Below are 20,134 nucleotides of genomic sequence, written 5' to 3' on the forward strand. Positions count from 1 at the left end.
GACCTGAAACGTTTACCAAATATCTACGAAATGGTCTGTAAAACGATATAACAATTTTCAAAAAAGTTTTATAAACAAATTTAAGGATGTTTTTCTTCCCATATTTAGGTGAAAATTAGGGCGTTCTTTTTTTTTATCTACATATTGGATTCCTGGTTACGAATAGTTATATAAGGTCACTAAGGCCACAATACCGAAAAACCCGTTACTATGCGAATGTAATTCCACTCTTTTCAATCACTTTCTGAAATTAAAAAAAATAAAACACCATTGCTTGTTTTGGCTAGTTTATTGGGTTAATAATAATTTATTTAAAATAGTTCGAGTGTTCAATATAGTCGTGTAAATGTGTGTACAAAAAATCTTGCATTTTATATTTTATATATCGTTTCCCCTCTCTTTCGTTCGTCGTATACCATGCTGGCGTCTTATTAAAATAAATAACACAATATTTAAGAACTAACAATGCAGAGCGTGCTAATTGTGTAAGTTTGCATTAAAACGCCCTCGTCTTAGTTTGCGCTATTTCCTTCGTTTGGCAAATTAAAGAGAACAAGATATTGAAAGGATATGCATAAGGATGCCGATGGCACTTGTAATATGTAAATACAATAAAACTGTGCTTATAGTTCAACTAAATTCGTTATTGCATTTTTTAAATATATATCTAAGTATATATCGAGAGAAGACACTATCCGAAAGAGATTACAAAAGCTTTTCAATAATTATATATGCGTGTTTTTTGTTTTTTCTTTGCTGCTTTATAGTTAACTGCTTCATATCAGTCTTCGTCAATTTGTTTGTGGCTCGTGAGAATAAATTGGCTTATAAATGGAATATCTGTTAATATAGTTGTATATATCCTTTGTATAAAAGTTCTAATAAAATTTTATAAAATGTGTAGCTTTTTAAGTGTAAAACATTCTAAAAATGATTCTTCTGGCTAGCAATATTTTGGCGCTTCGTTTGGACTTTCGTAGCTGGCTGTGTGCGGAGTGGAAAAATACAAATAAAATTAAAGATAATTTAAATAGGAAAATATACAAAAGTTTAATGCATCATCTCTCTTTTCTTACAATTCATTGCTTATATGACTTACTAAAAAGATACAATTAATTAATGTGCGGAGTTTGGTTCTCCATATTCATGCGGTTTTGCCATCTCAGATGGATGCAGCAAGCTATTCCAAATTTGGTTAAAACTTAAGCGTAAGAAAATAAAATTAAATAGAACATATATAGTTATATATATGCAGGTATATATATGTACACAGATTAAAATTTAAATCATTATTTAACAATAAAAGATTTGATAAATACACCATTCGAATTTTCAAGTTCAACTTAAGCTCTAAGCAACCAAATTAAAATGCGTTTTTAAAAACAAAATTTTGGCGATAAAAAATGTCTCTCAAAATTTAAGGCGAGATTCACAGAAGGGATGGATCTTGTGCTTGCGGTTTTCGATGCTAAAAGTTCCATTGGGTAATGGGATTGCGAGATACGGTGGGCCGTATCCGACTGGTCTTATAGTTAAATTGGAAAATATTCGAAAGTAATAGGTTTTGTATGGAAGGGAATGTGAGTTTGTGTTTTGTGTACGAGTGTGTCGAAAACAATTTAATCGCCCAATCACATATTGCAGTATCTGTAAGTTCTCATTTCCGTTTTTCATTCTGTTTTTGTTTCAGTGTGAATTTTGATTTTCGATTCGTTGCCATTGCCCCGTCGTCGTCGTCGTTGCGTCGATCTTGATTTCCTGCCTAGCAATCCATTTCCTCCAGGGTGCGCGACAGACGGTTATTGTCGATCCTCCGGCGCTGCGACCGCCGCACTGCATCTGCCCGCCGGTACGGCTCGCTCTTCAGCCCCAGCAGGATGTCCTCCAGGGCTCCGTTGTACACCTCATCCTGCTGCAGCAGCTTCTTCTCGCGCACCGAGTGCGCCTTGCTCTTCAGCTCATTGATGACCGCTTCCTGCAAGGATAACGCGCCGTTTGAGGGCAACTGTTTGCATTTTGGGTTTTTGGGAGCAGACCATGGTCAAACCGGAAGGGGATTAGAAGAAAAAGAAACAGGTTAGCATCAGACACGGTAAACCAACACCAAGGAACACAATCTTATAATTTAAGGTGCAGTAGAAAATTTTTGGGATGAGGGTTTAAAAACAATTCAAGGATTGAATATGTACATAAACTTTTTTTATAGGTTGGATTGAACTTTGAATTTTAAATAAACTTATAGACTTCCTTTAGTTTCTTTAACTGTTCCGGTAATTTATAAGTTTATAAATTTATTTGTGTTATTGTTTATTAAATTTAGACCGTTCAGTCTTAACTTATATATTCCCGAACAATATCCGGAATACATTTTGAATGTATTATATAAGTAATTTAAATGCTTAAAGCGTTTAAAGTCTTTTAAAAAGTTTTAAAAGCATTTTAAGGTGCAAATATTTAGGGTACAAAAAATATAAACAACATCAAATAACATTCTGGCACGAATCCAAAATGTGGAAAACCACACATAAGAGACCACAGTCAAAGTGAATTGGATTTATCAAAGGAATTAGCGGGGATTAGGCAACACAATAGGGGAGGATTAGTTTGAACAAACACAGTGTTAGGAGACAAGTAGAGACAAGCCAGGCGACTTACGCTAATATGGGAACTTTACACAAAACAAATCCCGTCACATTCCGCCCACAAGGGCAACAACTAGGTGGTAGAGGTTGGTGGTTCAATTTTTTTTTTGGTTTTTGTGATGGATTTAACGGGGATTTGGGGCACAGGCTGAGACCAAGTCCCCCTCGAGTTCCTTTGCCCAGTTGAGTATTAGACTGAGGTGTAGTGTGATTTGTGTGAGTCAACCAAATAACCAAGTTAACGTGCTTAGACTGAAGGAAGCTGCCGGTGGGTGGATGCTACAATTGGGCAAGCTGCTTCTGTTGCTGATTGGCAAAGTCGAGCAGGCAATGTATTGGCTGCATAAATCAAATCAAATGAGATCAGAAGAAATCATAACAGGTTATCAAGTGCAATGAGAGATTAGATTAGATATGGAACCGATTCGAGGGACTTGGGCCACCCTGAGTTGTAGGGACTAATGGCTTTCGCTTCGTGGTCGATGTCCGTCACTCACCTGTTGCTTCTTCTGGTTCACCTTGTTGCGCATAAGCACCTGATCGCTCTCCTTTTTGGATGCGGCCAACGCAGCGGCCTTCTCCAGTCGCAGACGCTGCTCGTTCTCCTGGTCGAGTTGCTAAAATGAACAAAGTTTTTACTTAAGTAGGAGGTTTTTAAATGTCTCTTCATATATACCCACCTTAAACGCTCTTGTAAAGCGCACGATAAGCGCGAAGAAGGCAGCCGCATCGGCATTTCGCGAAGAGTCACCAAAGTACTCCACGCACTCCTTGAAGGCTTCCTGTGCATGCCGCAGGTCGCTCTTGATCTTCTTCAACTTGTCCTCGCTGTTATTGAGGAAGTCACGCAGTATGTGCGTCTGGGCACCCTTCACCCGTAGCTCCGCCTCCTTGCGCACCAGATCCATGCCCTTCTCCAGCTCCTGAACATCGGCCACCACATTCTCCAGTGCCACCGACGCAGCCTTGTCTGTGCCATACAGCTCACTCTCGAAGTTCAGCAATTCCGGAAACTTGGCCCGAATGGTGGCCACAATATAGTGAAGCAGGGATGATCGCTTATCGGTGGATTTCGTATCGATCAGCGTGTCCAGCGATTGCAGTTTGAAGCCGTAGGCTGGTCCCCGCTTATTGCTGTTGAGATAGTTGCCAAAAGCTAGGACTATTTCCAAAACCGCCTTGAATTTCCGCGATTGTTTCAGGGAAGTCGAAGCACCAGCTATCGATTGCACTTGCTGAAATGGGTAAAACAAAATTAGCAATCTGTTTAAAAAACAATATTAATTCTATTTCATATCTCTGAGAAGTGCCTGCTGATAAAGCTGCAATTTTATTGACTGCATTTGGTTTTATTTTGATTAATAAACACTGACACATTATACGTTTTTCCATATTGTGGAGAATAGAGACAGCAAACAGCTGACTAAGCAAGTGGGCCTTAGAAATCTGTTGTTTATCCTAGTTTTAGATTTCACAATTGAATGCTTTCAATATATTTTCTTCATAATAAACCCATATATCTAATTGCTCACCGGGCTAATGAGATGGACGCTATCGACAAAATTGCCCATGTAGTTCATGATGGCCAGCTTGGACGAGATGCGCTCCACTCGCGACAACTGCAGCATGAACTTATCCTCTTCGGTGAGCAGCTGCTGGTCCTTGCGCTCGATGATGTACTCCTTGTAGGACTTGATCTCGGCATCTGTGGGCACCATCTTCTGCAGAAGCTCGACGTTCTCCAGCGAGAGTTTCTTCAGGTCCAGACTATGGATGGCAGCGATGACATCGTCAATGGGCATACCCAGCTTGCGACGGGAGATTGCTAACGGAAATAACGAAAGCTCAGTTTATTGATATTATTGAAGATAGATCTCGATTACTCACCAATATTTCTTAACCTCGTGTGCTCCAGTAGCGAGACATTGTCGGGCCTCTTGAAGCGTTTGCTGGATTGCAGCGACCCATCGACTTCGGTTCCACTGCTGCCATTGCGCAAGGCGCCGCCAATGCCGATCTTAAATCGCTCCTCGAACTCGTTGAAGTCGATTTGCTTGAAGATCTTTTCGTCATCCAGCTCATTGAAGATTGTGCCACGCACCTGGATAAATAAGAAGTTTATTAGTTAAAGAAGTTTATTAGTTACATGACTTCATTATTTTTGATCTTACCTGATTAGGCTTCAGAGCTATCCAGTTCAAGGTGGGTAGCTTGTATTTGGTGGGCACCTTGCGCTTGATGGTCATGGCGCCATCGGGAGCGGGCATAGAGCCGGCCACAGGGGGCGGTGGTGGCTGGAAGGAGCCAAGCGTGGGCGGGGCATGTGGTGGCGATGTCACCGTCGAGGTGAAACTGTCGTTCGGACTGCCCAGCGGACTGATGCCCGGCATCATTGGCGGTGGCGGTGGAGCCGGTGGGGCTGGTGGCGGTGGCGGCGGAGGAGCAGCTGACATGGTGGGTGAGGCGGGCATTGGAGGCGGAGGTGGTGGCAGTGTAAGCGATGCTGCCCCCGAAGAGGAACCAGCCAGGAGGCCACCGTTCACCAGGGAACCATCCCCACTGGAGGAAGATCGTGGCAAGGAGCGCGTTAGTGTCTGCAGCTCCATGTTCTTTGTGTGCAGAAGGGTGTCCCGCTTCTTCAACTCCTGTTCGTTGTGCTGCAACATCCGCTGCATGACAGTGAGTTCCTCCTCCAGCTTTTGGCGAATCATCGCCAGCTGCTCTCGCTCCGTCTTCAACGTAAGATTCTCGGACTCCAATTCCGCATACTTGTAGAGGAACTCAGAGTTACGATCTACTTCTCGTTCCAATTGATCCTCCAGCTCCTGGACTCGCTCCAGAGCCGATGTCTTCGTCTCGGAGTCCTCCATCAAGGCGGCCACATCGAAGACGTTGTCCAAATAGGCCGAGATCTGTACCTTAAGCTCCTCCGACTCTGTCAGTCGAATCCGCTCCAGATACTTGTCCAGCCCCAGAGCCGTGAACTCGTACTGCAGGTGTACCCTGTAGTTCATGTCCTCCACCGAGTGCACCACTATGTTCATGAACTGCATGCATGCAACCATGAAATCTATGTTAAAGGCCTCGAAGTTCATGAAGTACTCCATGAGGGTCTGGAAGCGCCGCTTCTCCTGACACACATCCTTGAAGTTGTCGAACGAGCCCAAAATGATCTCGTGTCCGCCCTTCACCAGGCAAATGGCCGCCAGTAGCTCCAGAACCAGGGCCTTCGTCCTTAGCGACTTGTGGATGAGACTCAGAGCGATGCAGTTGATGGCCTCGCGATGCTGGATGACCATGTTAAAGCCATACTTATTGTTCATGATGGCACGCAGACACATAATGGACACATGGATATCGTCCGTGGCGGCACCCATGTTCAATTTGGCAATGTGCCGTGACCTCCGTTTCAAACTGGGACTATCGAGGGCATCGGAAATGGTGGGTCGCAGAAATCCATATGACAACGTGATCCCGTGCTGTTGCCTCGAATCCAGAGTGCCATTGGCCAGACCATGACCTGTACTGCTCCCGTGGGACATGACACCTCCTCCGCCGCCGGGACTTAGGGAACTACTGTTGCCGATCACCATCTCACCGCCATCGCCGCCGCTCGTGAGATTCAATCGCTCCTCGGAGGCACAAAGCTCACCCTGGAGGCGCTGCTCGTGCCGCATCATCTGCAGCCGGAAGCTGAGATATTCAACCAGGGCATCCAGGCCCTGGTTCGTGTCATCCAGGAACTCCTTCACCCACTCGATGTGGTTCGTGCGCAGCGAGATCTCCAGATCCCGGAGCACCTGGGTGGACGTGGACTCGCCGACCATTTTTCGTTTCTGACAAAGAAAGTAGAAGAGATAAAGCTGTAAGTGTACAAAGAGAGAGAGTGGAGTGGAGGATGGGAAGATTGGAACACGGGTGGCCGGAAACACAGGCGACAGGATGCGGAATCAACAGCGGGAGAACCAGGACGAGGATCGTTTCGGGATAGTGCAGGTGCCAGGAGGTAAACAAATAGAGACAGATAAAGATCGGAAGAAACAGGAAGAAAGGAGAGAAGAGTGTGGGAATCGTGGATCGTGGTGTGTTGTCAGTGTTGTGAGTAGAGAAATGAAATTTACACATTAATATTGGAACAACAGATTTCGATTTTAAGAAGGGTTATTAACTTTTGGTTTTTCATTAGCTAGGCCTAATAGTTGATTAATCACTTAATCACTTATTTTGTAATTTAAAAGACAACCAGAAACCACACTATAGAAACAACTACAGGAAGCTAGAGATGAAAGAGGCTTGAGAACTTAACATACCCGATGACTCCGTGATGCCTTTGGGTCCAAATATGTTCGCAGTTTACTCAAGTAATGTGAGGGCGGATCCTTGGCCTGCACCATTTCCTAAAAAATATTTTAGAAATATATGGGAATTAGTAAAATTATTATAAACAATTATTATAAAACTTCGAATTTAGTACAAGGCAATGTTAAGAATGTTAATACAAAATGGTATTACCACATTGGGCAGAAAAACTTGTTGAACGACTGAACTTTATATTAATTGATTTTATGTTACACTGTTGACTGTCAACTGACAAAGGTCAAATGAATTAAATGAACCATAATCTATCTACGGTAATACCTAAATCTATTTGTATTTTGAATCACAGCTGGATTAAAAAAACTTTTTTAGCTGCTTTATCTTTTAGATTGTATATTTTGACGCTTTCGAAAACTATTATTAACAGCTATACAACTCCAGAAATACTATATTCGCTTCCTAATTACTAATTGCTCCCCCTATCACATTAATTGCCACTAATATCATCTTCAGCGGAGTTACCCAAGTCGCTGTTCAATGAACTGCCAGCGATCTGGGGGGAAACTGGCGGAGGATCGGGGATTTTCAAGCGATTCCACATGCATTAACACTAGACCGAGACTTGGCGGCTTTTACTTTTGTTTTTCTTTCTGTGCTTTAACTGCATATTTTTGTACATGTTTATGGTTACCGCAATCCACACCCCTCTGTAGTATCTCTTGGATTCCCCCCCAACCTTCCTGATCACATAAGCATCGATGGCTTGCCTAACTTTAAACATTTTTAAGCATGAAGCGTGGTATACTTGTTTTTGGCTTGCGTTTGTTTGTTGCTGTTGTTGCTTTGTTTTGGGTTTTGTTTAACTATGCCAACAACTAAGGCAGCCACCAAAAGCCACAAAAACAGCACCAACAGCCAACGCATGACTACAACCGAAACTATGTGTGGGTTTTGGGTTTGGGATTGGGTTCGAACTGCAGCTAGAGCTCTCAAAAAACCAGTTTGATTCTTTTCCCCAGTTGAGGCAGGAGGCAGGTGGGGTAAAAATATCAGCATTCATACAAGCATAGAGACTCCTATACGTATACGGATATGTAAACCGCTGCAAGCGGCTCTCCAACGATTAAAAACTGCAATTTATCGCCGTCATAATAATTAGCATTTTGTCACTGTGAGCACGAAGAGCAACTGGGAAGGCAAGAGACAGGAAGACGAGCGAGGACCGAGTTCGAGTCCATGGGATTGGCCTCACTTCGCTCCACGTCCTCGAGTGGCTAGCTTCGCCTCCACCAGTCCACCAGTCCACCGTTCCACCATTCCGCCAACCCACCGTCATCACCGGACCTGTCCGTCCCATTGTCTGTCCGTCCGTCTGTCAGTGGGCTGCGTTTTCATTCATTTTCATGACTAGACTACGTTAGAGTGGAACAGTGGACCAAGGATATGCAAATCTAACTAATAAAGCTAAAATATTGTAACTTTTTCAAGAAGAAAACATTTTAAAAAAGTTAAGGAAATTGTTCCTATGCTAAAAATATGTACGATTCCAATCAATTAAGTTTCCTTTAACTTTATTCCATTAAAAATGTTTTCAATAACTGAGGAAAACTAGCTAATCCTGAAAAACATTTGTTTCAAGTAAGAAAAAACAGAAATGTTTTTTCCCTAAAAATAAAAAATTACATTTGGTGTTTAAATTCAGTTCAAATACTTTGTTAAATGATAAAAGTTTTTACATAGTTCGTTTTATACATTATTATTTTTAAAAGAGTACAGTATGAATCATACTATAGTTTCATACCATTATAAGTCATCGTAATAAAATTATAACGGAAATTAATTTGTACTGAAATGTATACTAAAATTTTGATTGCTGAATCATCGAAATGTACTTATTTTGTAATTTAAAATTGAAAACATTCCCTTGAAATCATCGGCTTGAAGTTATTACAGTTCTCCCATTAACAAAATTTGTAAAGCCCAATTTCCCAGTTGGTAGCTTCACCTCTATAGATTTAATTTACCAATTTCCCATTCATGATCCACAGTGCAGTGGGCCTGAATTATGGAAAACAGGTCTGGGTTGCAGGCATGCAGGCGGTTAAGGAACCGGCGACGTCGACGGAGACAACAACAATAGTCGTAGGAACAACAGCAGCAACAACTTTGGACCGTGTTGGGTGTTTATGATATTTTATCGTATGGCAGAAAATGTTTGACGCGAGTACCAGGTTTTCGAAGAGTGTTGAGCATTCCTTCCTCCATTTTTTTTTTGTCTTGTTTTTTTGTATTTTTTCGAGAGCTACTCCACCAAAATGCCGATGGCGAATATATTATGCTTGGCGTAGCCGTTGTTTTCCGTTGTTATTTTCCTAGGTGCAGCTCTTGAAAATTCAGTGACCCAGTTACAAGTGAGATGGATAGATAGCTGGTTGGTTGGATGGATGGATAGATAGATAGAATCCACCAAAGAGGGGCACGCTCTAGCGCACACGTTGATAGTTTCGTCATATTCCAAAAACAGCAGTAGTGAAAAAACACGCAATCTAGATTTGCCCATACAGCATATAACACTCGTACATATACAATTTACTGCCCAATTCTAAAGCAATTTGGAGCCGCGCTCTCATTGCCAAAATGTTTCTGTGTTTTGGATTCAGCGAGCGAATTTAAATCATTAAACACTCTGGTGTGCGAAGCGGAAAAAAACATCCAAACAAAAAACATCAAAAAGAGCGAGCGACAAAACAGCACGCACTGCATAATGATTGAAAAAGCTGATACACAATGCATATATATATAATTATCTATCTAGACAGACAGAGACATATATTTAAACACATGTCCTACAATTTATAAATGCCAGGTCAGCAATCATTGTTAAACGACTGTCGCATGTTAACAATGCAAAATACTAAAGTTAAGCTTAAAATTGAGATATAATTTAGCCTGTTTTTAATTTTAGTCCAATTATATGTTTAACATATCATCTAATGCTAATCCTTAAAAGGCAGATATATCTTTGATATTCAGCATTTTAATATACAAGTTTTCTTTAACATTACCTTTATGATTAACAATTATGATAACATATTATAAATAAATATAAGGATCTTGCTTAACATTAAGTTTAATCTTTATTTATATGTATATGAAACCCAAAGTACGTCAGCTTTAAAGAATTTTAAATGTTTGAGATTACAATCATAAGAGTTTCGTAGGAATTTATAGTGAAATACACGATAAAACTGTGTTTACTTCTGCTGAGGCCTATGTTATCATCACATATGTGCATTTCGAAGAAATCAATTGTTTAAGAACAAACTACTGATAACTTTCTGCTTTGCAAATGTTTTAGCTTCTGTGTACCTTTATTATCAAGATTCCCCATGCGTTGACCTGCCTGATCTATTCGCAACCCAGTTGGCAGTTGCTAATTGAAAGAGAATTTCGTAAAGTTGCTCAACGCATAAACGCCTTGGACATTCCAACTGGCCTACGCGAACACAATTTCATTGCGCAAAGCCATTTGGTAGAGCTTAATTAGAGCGGCTCCCGCCCCAACCGACCCTCCCCATCGCCACAATTGTGCAGCCTAAAGGTCAGTGTTCAAGGTGTCGACATCAACATGATCCCCTCTCAAGCCATACCCATGTTTCTAGTGTAACCCCTTCTGAACTGCGCCCAAGGAAGGGTCCAAAGTGCTCAGCTGGGAGTAAAAAAAAATACTTATAATCTGCAAAATGCTAGCAGGAAGTTCAGACTTTGATAACAAAGTGTTTTTAGCAAAACTTGTATTTTAATGAGTGTTCTAAATGCCATTCCAGGCAATAATATTTCAAAAGCTCAAAAATTTTAGGTTTTATCTTAATATTTATGATTAATACTCAAAAAGAGTAGTACAGTTATGTTATGAGTAAATTAAGTTATTTTAGTAAACACATAATTGAATCTTGTTTTGGTATTTATATTAAAAAATAAAAATGACTAATAATTCTTATAGTTATTAAAGTTTAACCGAAAAAGCGCCTTTTAAAATATATTTATTATAATATTTAATGTTTATTACTTACTTGATCGCATATCATGTCCCATTTCTTCTCGTCATCGTAGTTACGAAGTAGCTTTGCCTTATCCGGTGGCAAGTCCATCGAAGCCTGTGGCAAAAAGATATAAAAGAAAAAAGGAAAGCAGTGCGTAAGTCATGATCCTCAGATAAACAGATGTAAAAACAGAGTTATTTCTATAAAATGGTAAAAGCTTGCCAGCAAATTGGAAAGTCCATTAAAACCCTAAATACCCCGCATATTATGGCCCATTAAGGTCTCCAGTCTTGCATCTCTGGAGTTGTTTCACCGGTGCATTGTTTGTCTGCTCATGTAAATATTGAATTACTTCAGCTGCTGATGGTTGATCAGAAGATTAGTGAGGAAGAGTCACCACACCATAAAGAAAAGCCAACAAAAAAGGAAAATTATTCAAAGAGGCGACAAGGTTTTGCTCTAATTCCTAATTTTAATTTAAAAGAGAAACTCTCATAAAAGCTTAAACATTAAAATGATCAATCATAAGGATTATAAATAAAATATTTTTGTTAATAAAAAAAAAACCAGTCAACTGTGACATGTTTTCCAAATTAAAGCTGCAGCTCACTGAACCACAAAGAAAAATCAAATACTCCGAACCAATTTACCTGGTCAACTGCAGACAATTGTGTAAAATGGTTAAATGTACCATTTAACGGGAGGGAATGCACAATAATGAAATCGGCAAATATGCTTACGTGACTTCAATTTAATTTTTCCACTTTTTCTCCTTTTTTATGGGTGCAGCTGCAGTTGGAAGTTCTAATTAGAGACACACACACTCAATAATGGGACGAGAGCAGGAAAAGGGAGTGGTACAGATGGAGGGGTCTACGGAAAAAATGCAAAATGTATACCCTCACAACATTGGAAGAACATTCTGAATAAAGTGCTATTTAGTGCGTTGAAATGCACAGCGCATCAATAGAATTAATTAGAACATTTGAAGCCAACAATTGAAAAACATAAACAAAATCACTTCTTATACTTCAAAAAATAATCTATTTATACAACCTTATATTATAAATGCAGAGATTAAAGGTTAGGTTAAATATATTCATTTTGATACAATGATTTGATTTATAAAGTTTAATAACAATTGAAAAACATAAACAAAAAACACTTCTTATACTTCAAAAAATGATTTGTTTATGGAACCTTATATTATTAAAGCAGAGATTAAAGGTCAAGTTATATATTTAAATTTTCATACAATGATTTGATTTATAAAGTTTAGTATTAACATTCTTATTTAATTCTTCAGAAGTGTTTGCGAAAGTAAAACAAAATAATTCCAACAAGTAAGCTTGATCAGATATAAGCCTTTAAAGATTGTATGAAGATTAAACCTATAAATCTGTAGGTATAGTAAGATTTAATATCTTTTCTCAGACCTTGTACACAATTTCCTCATTCATCTTATTGCTCAAGTTGATAATGAAATTCTCTTTTTGAACATTTTTTTTCACATTCAATTACTGCAAATTTACATGGAGCTCCGCAGTTTATCCCAGTGTTAATTAAGCTAAACAATTATTACAATTATCTTAACATTTGGCATTGTTAATTTTTTGTATACGTGCTCATTGCTGAATACGAGTGTAATATATTTGCCATGGCCAGGGAAATGTGAATGTGAATGCGAGAATGATTGCAAAATTTATTGATTAATTAATTGTAATGTTATGGGTGAGCCAATGGGCCCCAACTCCCATCATCCCCGTTGATTCCACTCCCACTCCCAGTCCATTGTCCGTTACGGTCTGAGCCCATCAGACTGAGTGATTTGCCTCGACGCGCTTTTCATAATAACAAAACAATAAATAAGTAAATAAAAGAGTGCATAAAAAGAGAGAATAATAAACAAGGTGACAAAGACGAGAGCTCTCTTCAATATTTATGCCAGGGCAGACGGGCTCAGAAAGCGAAAATTTACTATATAAATTGGACACGATATACACTGGTCGGCATATGTATTTTGACAAAATAAAAGTTAAGTATACTCATAACTTGAATATACTTCTTGTAAACTATAGGCATCAATGGAAAGGTAATTTCAATGCCGTTTGAATGATACAATACATTTCTTTACCCATTCAGTACTTATTGAAAAGGACGAATTTGTGTAAATCAACTTTGAAATTTAAAAAAAAAACTTTTTTCCTCGTCTTGAAAACTTAAATTTTTTGATGCAAAAAGTTTCTTCAAACAAAAATAATAGTAACTGCAAAAAGAATTTTTCAAATATCATTTTGCTTATATTTTTTATGATTTTTTGAAGGTGACAATGTCGGAAAAAATTTGTATGAAAAAGACAAAAATATGGCTCAAATGCCTGTTTTTAAGCATTTTCAAAAATTCATAAAAAATATAAGAAAAATGATTTTTGAAAAATTCTTTTTGCAGTTACTATTGTTTTTGTTTGAAGAAACTTTTTGCATCAAAAAATTTAAGTTTTCAAGACGAGGAAAAAAGTTTTTTTTAAAAATTTCAAAGTTGATTTACACAAAGTCGTCCTTTTCAATAAGTACTGAATGGGTAAAGAAATGTATTGTATCATTCAAACGGCATTGAAATTACCTTTCCATTGATGCCTATAGTTTACAAGAAGTATATTCAAGTTATGAGTATACTTAACTTTTATTTTGTCAAAATACTTATGCCGACCACTGTACATATACCGGTGTACATAATGAATTACTTGACCGTCATACCGGATACGCATTTTAAATTTGTTTTATTTTTTGTATCCCTCTATCTGCGTTTGTGTGTATCTGCATAATGGGGCGCTTCGGATCGTAAGCCTCGCTCCCGCCTTCAATTTCAATCCGTCTACGCTTATGCCAAATGAGTAAGCTCCTTAGGTACTTGTTATAGAAAAACTACACAATAAATGATGTACAGTTAATACTTGGTAGTGACTAAGGAAAATATTATACAATACATTAATGGCAGTGAATGATTCCAAAAATTTATGGATTAGTACTTTGAGAGCAATAAAAGGTTACTCACAATTACAAAACAAAAGAAACAAAAAGTGAAGCTCCTATTTTCAAATCTATCGATCAATTTCCTTCCATATAAAGAACAAACCACATGGGCTGTTATAAAGTGATTTTCATGCGAATCATGAACACCAACAGGAAAAAACGTAAACACATGTGCTAAGTGAGTCAATCAAACACGTCATTTTAGTTTACAGTAAAACCCATCTTATAAAGAATTATAAAATTAAAATGGTAAACCCTTTTGCGAGCAACTATATTTTTAGTCATTCTTTTTTTTAAATTTATATGACTCACTAAATAACTTGGGGAAATTTTCCAAAGACTTTTTAAAAATATTTAATGTGCACACATGGTTTTATAAAAGCAAATACTTTTATCTTAGAATCTAAAATCTTTTTGTTATTTCCTGTATAAAAAAAAAACCAAAATATTCCGATTCTGAATGTACGTGCGAAACACAATGACTAATTTTTTCTTAGAGAATGGTATAAAAAAGGAACATGACAAAAATATTTCTTTAGTTTCGGACATGTTATGAAAGATCTGCAAACTACCGATTTCCTTTGGTTCGGTTTTTAATCTCACATAAGATTCCCATGAAGTCTAAAGTCGATTACCATTTATCCACTATTTTCTGCAAAAAAAAAAAAACAGATGGTCCTATGTTTTTATCATTAGCAGTTCTTTTTCGCTATGGTCTTTTTGCCGACCGCAAAGGAAGTGAAAAGCAAAGATAAACTTATGTTTGCCCTATAAGGCAGATAAAGAGGCTCTCATAATGTGGAAGCCACATTTTTTTGCAGAGGAAAAGCTGACATTAGATAAAGCCAATCCCAATGGACAATGCGTTGAACAAAGCCATCAATTTATGCTATTGAATGGATGTATCTTGCATCGAGGGATGTCAGAAGAGTTTTCGAAAATATTAAGAAAATAAGAAATAAACAAACTATTAATATTATAGGACCACAAAAATGCCTAGTGATATTAAATCTTTAAAAAATCCTGATAATTCCAAAATTTTACCATATTATTTATTCAAACAATTGAACCTGCCCTCGCACGGGCAAGTAGGGCTTAACAATATTAACAATAAGTGTTGTGGCTCACTGCCTTGCGGTTTGTCAGCCATTGAAAATGTCATTAAGAGAGACGGCTAACCCTGAATCACCCCACCTCAACTACGCCCCTGCAGGCAATTGTTTATAGATATAGATTCTAGGCCCAAGTCTCTTGGGCAACGATGATTAAGCGAGTGAAAGTTGGTTCGCTTGGGAAAGCTGGTAAACGATCGGGGATGAGGATTTTATGCGGTTTAGTCTTTGTGTCTTTCACTATATTTATGCCTATATATGTGAATAATGACACCCACAACATAAACCGCAGATAAGTCTCTTGAAAGTTAATGCCTCCAATAATGCAATCAAATTAACATTTTTACTCATTTATACATACATTTTAAGCCGCCTCTGTGGCGTTGCAATAAATACGCTTTTACTTTCAATTGGATAAACTATGGGGATTTTATTGGCTTGATGCCAATTTTAAAGCAATTAAAGTGAATAAGTAAACAAACACCGTTAAACTCTCGCCTTTGTGGTATAAATATCTTGATGGGGAATATAATAAAAATCACAGCTTGATTCTGGAAGAATTTAAATCTAGGGAAATATTCCATAGAGCTTTTTTGAATAGGAATACAAATCTTTAAACACTCAAGGGTAAACTAATTTCTTAATTTATAAGAACATTTATACTATTTCTTGTATTTTTATTAATCTTCAAAAGGTCATTTTAAATATTTTGAGACATGACAAATTTACATTGCGCAGTATTTGATTTGCACTTAAGTTCAACCATGATTCTATTGTTGGATCAGCTTGAATGGTGCTCTATACAGTGCACCCCTTGAGCATAGAAGATTTCCTCTCCCTCTTCAAAGTTCAATCAACCCACGCGGCAGAATCGGAATTTAACCGGAAACATATGCAGGCAACTGCGTCTGATTAGATCCAGCCAAACGCAAATTATTAGCGGCAAAATTGTCGGTCGGTTGTTATTTTTAAACCATGAATCAGACAAACAATTGCTTTCAATCGAAAGGCGACTGCGCGGACTTTGGCGCATTAGATCTCTGGCGGTCTCCGGTTTGTCCAGTCAAGTCCACTTCAATGGCAACGGGCCAGAGAGCCAGCCAGCCGCACATTTGACTAAATTAAGGTAAACACAAATTAGCCAAGTCAGAGACACAAGGCAAGGGCGAGGCCGCCAGGGCCCGGCATAGAGCACCTCCACAATGCTACCGAAATGGCAAACAAACAACAGATGGAGGGGCAAAAAAATGAAGAAAACAAAAAATAACAGCCAAAGGTAAACAAACGAAAACACCCATTTTGAGTGCGAAAAGAAGGCAATGAATTTTGAACAAACAATATACCAAGAATATAAATAGGTTAGGGGTAAAGCATTATCTAAGGTCTGTCAATATCTTAAACACCCTTGAATTATCGAATATTTGATTCGATTACGACAACGAAATCGATATTACGTTTATGTGGTAGATAAGATCTGTAAACACAGATTGCATTTCGGGCAGAAATATTATAATAAACTTAAAAATAATTATTTATTACAGATATGCTCGTTAAATACATTTATTCTTGTGAAAGAACAAATGAATTATCAACTTAAAAATAAAGATAATAAATCTTTTAAATGATAATCCTTAAAAGGATTCTTATTTCAACTTTAAGAAATGACGTTATTATTATTTACGGCTTTTACAACCGAATCAATATATCGTGTCACCACAAATGGAATGGCTGTAATAAAAACATGCTTCCTTATCGAGATGCGCACGAACATACTTAAGGCCTTAAGGATCATATAAAAGATATAATGACAAAAGAAGTAGCAGAGAAATTTACTGAGAACAAAATTTATTACCTTGACATAAAAACAAACAAAAAATTAGTTTTATTAAATATGATTTTTTATAAAATCTCTAATAAAACGAAAAACAACTTTTCCATAACGATAATGTTAATAACCTTGTCCATATGATCAGGACAGTATTTACAACCTTGAGATCAAAACAAAAGATCTTGAAAATGGGTATAATGCCAAAAATGAGCAGAGAAGTGGGAAACCCGTTGGGGGAGCATTTCTCATATTACTGACTGACTGACTGCCGATAACTGAGAACCCAAGCTGCGCCATATAAATAAAGATTTCTGCTCTCGTCTTCCCCCTTTTGTTCAGTTCGTCAGAGAGATAAGCCGCAGCAAGATCTCGAATCCAAACCATCCAGCAGCTTCAGCAGCTCCAGAGGGTGAGAGAGAGAGGGCAGGCGAGCGGACCCGTACCGGCGGTACTAGTGAGTCAGCACTGCAGTGCGACAGAGAGGGCGACAATCGATCAATTCGCTTTAATTGCCATTAGCATGCCGAATTGGAGTGGCTTTTTTGGGGGGGAAATGGGGACGTAGGACCGAGGCAGCCGAATCAAATGGCGGCTGTGGGTCACAATCATTTGTTACGGTTTTATGACGGTCAAAGCTGAAAGCTTTTTCGCTCTATTCTTAGTTTTATTTTATTTTTTGGCAATATGTTTACTCGTAAAATCTTAATTACGCAGTCTTGTTCGGAGAAAAAAACCATCCAGTGGGATGACAAACATTTTTAGATGGCACACGCCTTTTTTAGCACAGTGGTTCTAAGACACATGTGCGGTGAGAATATTATGGATTCCGATTTTAAAATCTCTAAATTCTTATTTTCATTAATTAATAAAATTAAATAAATTAAAGTTATAACAAACAAATTTTGAATAAAAAAAGAACATATTTTTTTAGAACTCAGATAAAATATATTGTTTTTGATTCGGTTTCGGAATACCTTGATGTTTAGAACCTGTTATATAGCTTTTACCACCTGGAAATCGAACTCCCCTTAAATATTTCTAAGCAATATGATACGATGAACGAAATATAGAAAAGAAAACTAGGTGAGGCCTTTGTAACTCCAACTCCTTTTGGCCTTTGAGATCTTGGAAACCTACAACTCCACTGTGCTTGGGGAGTTGTGCGAGCCGTAGCAGAGAACAGAACGGAACAGAATCGAGTAAAACTGGGGAGAGGCGCAGATACAAACCCAGAGATACTCACGAACACCACCAAACACTCGCGTTCGCACATGTGTGAGTGGCTGACAAAATTCAAGCGAACAAGTCGCCGCACACTCGATGAGGTCATCAATCACATGCAACAAATGCGAGGGCGGAAGAAAGGGGGACAGGGGCGGGGGCAGGAAGCCAATCCTTAAGTCTCTATATACCAGCCACTGCATATATTCGCTTAATAAACTCAATTTCCCAAAAAGCTTTTATATAAACAAACATTTCTTCCAGCGAAATTCAAATATTTCACGGCTTTAAACAAAAAGGGTGTATTTGTTTCTAAACATTCAACGTTAGATGCGAGAGAAAAAACTTGGAAGGAAATCAACTGGATAGCTCCAAACTAAAAAAAATATTTGCAAATCTCAATTTGATTTTATTTTAATAAATCAATAATACAACCCCTTTATTTAATATTTATTAAAAAGTTAGGGATACAACTTCTCTGAAAGCCTTAGATCCATCTGACAAGGATTACGGTCAAAGAAGAATTTTGTATTACATATTGCACATTCCTCCAAAATATAGGCAATGTTTTTTACAAATTTTTTTTTTTACATACGATTTGGTCTACAAATATTGAATGCAGTTTTAATAGTCATATTTTAATATTTTGTGTTATTTCGAGATTGGTAATACATGTTTCCATGGTATTTTCAAAACTGTTTTTTTTTTTTAATTTAAATTTTGAAAATTTTTGAGATTGAAAATTTTTGGTTTGTATTTTTAAAGAGACCCATATGATGGACTAGATTACTGATGATACAGTTTTTTAAATATTTTAAAAATGAATTTTTCTTGTAAATCTCAAAATCAATTATTTAAACAAAAAAACAAAAACGCAAACCAAATTTGTATCTTTACAAATATTTATAATTTAAAATTGGTTTAAAAATGTAAAAAAGTCTTATCCTTTGTTCAATTGCTAGATGTTGTCATCTTAAACGTATTGAATTAAAATAGTTTGACCTGAGCCACGACCGAGGGTTACATCCAACATAAAATGCAAGGGATTGGGGATCTCATCTTACCAGAACTTTGGCGAATCGCCGGTCCAGCTCGACCGTGGTCGGCATGGGCTGCTGACTCCGGCTCCGCAAGCTGGGCTGCCGGACGTGTTGGTACTGGGAACTGCAGCCGATGTCATAGCGCAGATCCTGTTTCTGCAGCGTGCCGCTGGAGATGGAACCATTGTGCTGGTGGCCATTGCGCATCGAGTGATGGTGATGTGATTGCGAATGCGAGTGCGGATGGGGATGCTGCAGCTGCTCATCGGCGTCCACATCGGCGCTGGTGATGGTGCGCGACTTAACGGCGCCCATTATGGTGGCAAAGCGACCCGAGCTCGAGCCGGAGACGGAGCCTCCTCCTCCTCCTCCGCCGCCGCCTCCCCCTGGATCCTGTAATCCCCTGGATCCGGAGCCGCCGCCGCCGCCGATGGCGTCCTCGATGGTCGCCGCTTGGAGCGCTGTGCTAAGGGACAGCGAGAGGGTACCCCATACAGTCCGGCAAAGGGCACGGGTGCGTTCCGGGCAACTTGAAAGTTGCTCTTTGATTCCGTTGAAGATATCCAAAGCGGCTGCTGCCTGTTTCGCTGCTCTCGAACGCGCTGCTCACAACAACACTGGGCCGATCGAAAATTACTTTTGTCTGCCTATGTTTTTTTTTTTGGTTTTTTTTTTTTAAATTTATTCTACGTTTTGGATAGAGTAAAAACTGCTGTGTTCAAATTTTGATAATTTAATTTACTACTTCTTTCTGACAATGTAAGCAAAAACACAATTTCTTCCTCTTGTTGTTGTTGTTTTTGGTGGTGCAACGGCGGCACACACACACAAACAAGCACTACACTCACACAGAGAGACACACACACGAATGCAGGCGAACAAATACAGACAAAGGCCAG

General features: G+C 38.5%; 1 protein-coding gene across 6 annotated transcripts; it reads right to left on the minus strand.

The window, feature by feature from the left end:
- Window positions 1-1,025: 1,025 nt before the first annotated feature.
- LOC119552754 (formin-like protein) lies at window positions 1,026-19,839 on the minus strand. 6 transcript variants are annotated; one of them, XR_005219728.1, is made up of 10 exons: window positions 19,260-19,683; window positions 11,033-11,116; window positions 6,953-7,039; window positions 4,814-6,505; window positions 4,530-4,743; window positions 4,175-4,467; window positions 3,323-3,877; window positions 3,140-3,259; window positions 2,656-2,981; window positions 1,879-2,005 (listed from the first exon to the last, which is right to left on the minus strand). XR_005219728.1 is itself a non-coding variant. In XM_037862546.1 (9 exons), exons 1-9 carry the CDS (start codon window positions 19,548-19,550, stop codon window positions 1,763-1,765), a joined length of 3,552 nt encoding a protein of 1,183 aa, XP_037718474.1. In that variant the 5' UTR covers window positions 19,551-19,839; the 3' UTR covers window positions 1,026-1,762. The 6 variants fall into 6 exon arrangements, 4 of the variants coding, with proteins under 4 accessions (XP_037718474.1, XP_037718473.1, XP_037718472.1 ...); XR_005219729.1 differs by having other exon boundaries at window positions 1,880-2,005; window positions 4,814-6,478; XM_037862546.1 differs by lacking the exon at window positions 2,656-2,981 and having other exon boundaries at window positions 1,026-2,005; window positions 4,814-6,478; window positions 19,260-19,839.
- Between the last annotated feature and the right edge of the window lie 295 nt (window positions 19,840-20,134).

This window comes from Drosophila subpulchrella, chromosome 3L, assembly GCF_014743375.2.
Source record: "Drosophila subpulchrella strain 33 F10 #4 breed RU33 chromosome 3L, RU_Dsub_v1.1 Primary Assembly, whole genome shotgun sequence".
Lineage (NCBI taxonomy): Eukaryota > Metazoa > Arthropoda > Insecta > Diptera > Drosophilidae > Drosophila > Drosophila subpulchrella.

Bases quoted from the DNA above. Each gene is read 5' to 3' on its own strand.
- LOC119552754 (XM_037862545.1), bottom strand. From the start codon at position 19,550: ATGGGCGCCGTTAAGTCGCGCACCATCACCAGCGCCGATGTGGACGCC. The intron at 6,506-6,952 runs GTATGTTAAGTT...GTACACTTACAG, and splicing joins AGGCATCACGGAGTCATCGG to CTTTATCTCTTCTACTTTCT. The intron at 3,260-3,322 runs GTGGGTATATAT...TGTTCATTTTAG, and splicing joins GCTTTACAAGAGCGTTTAAG to CAACTCGACCAGGAGAACGA.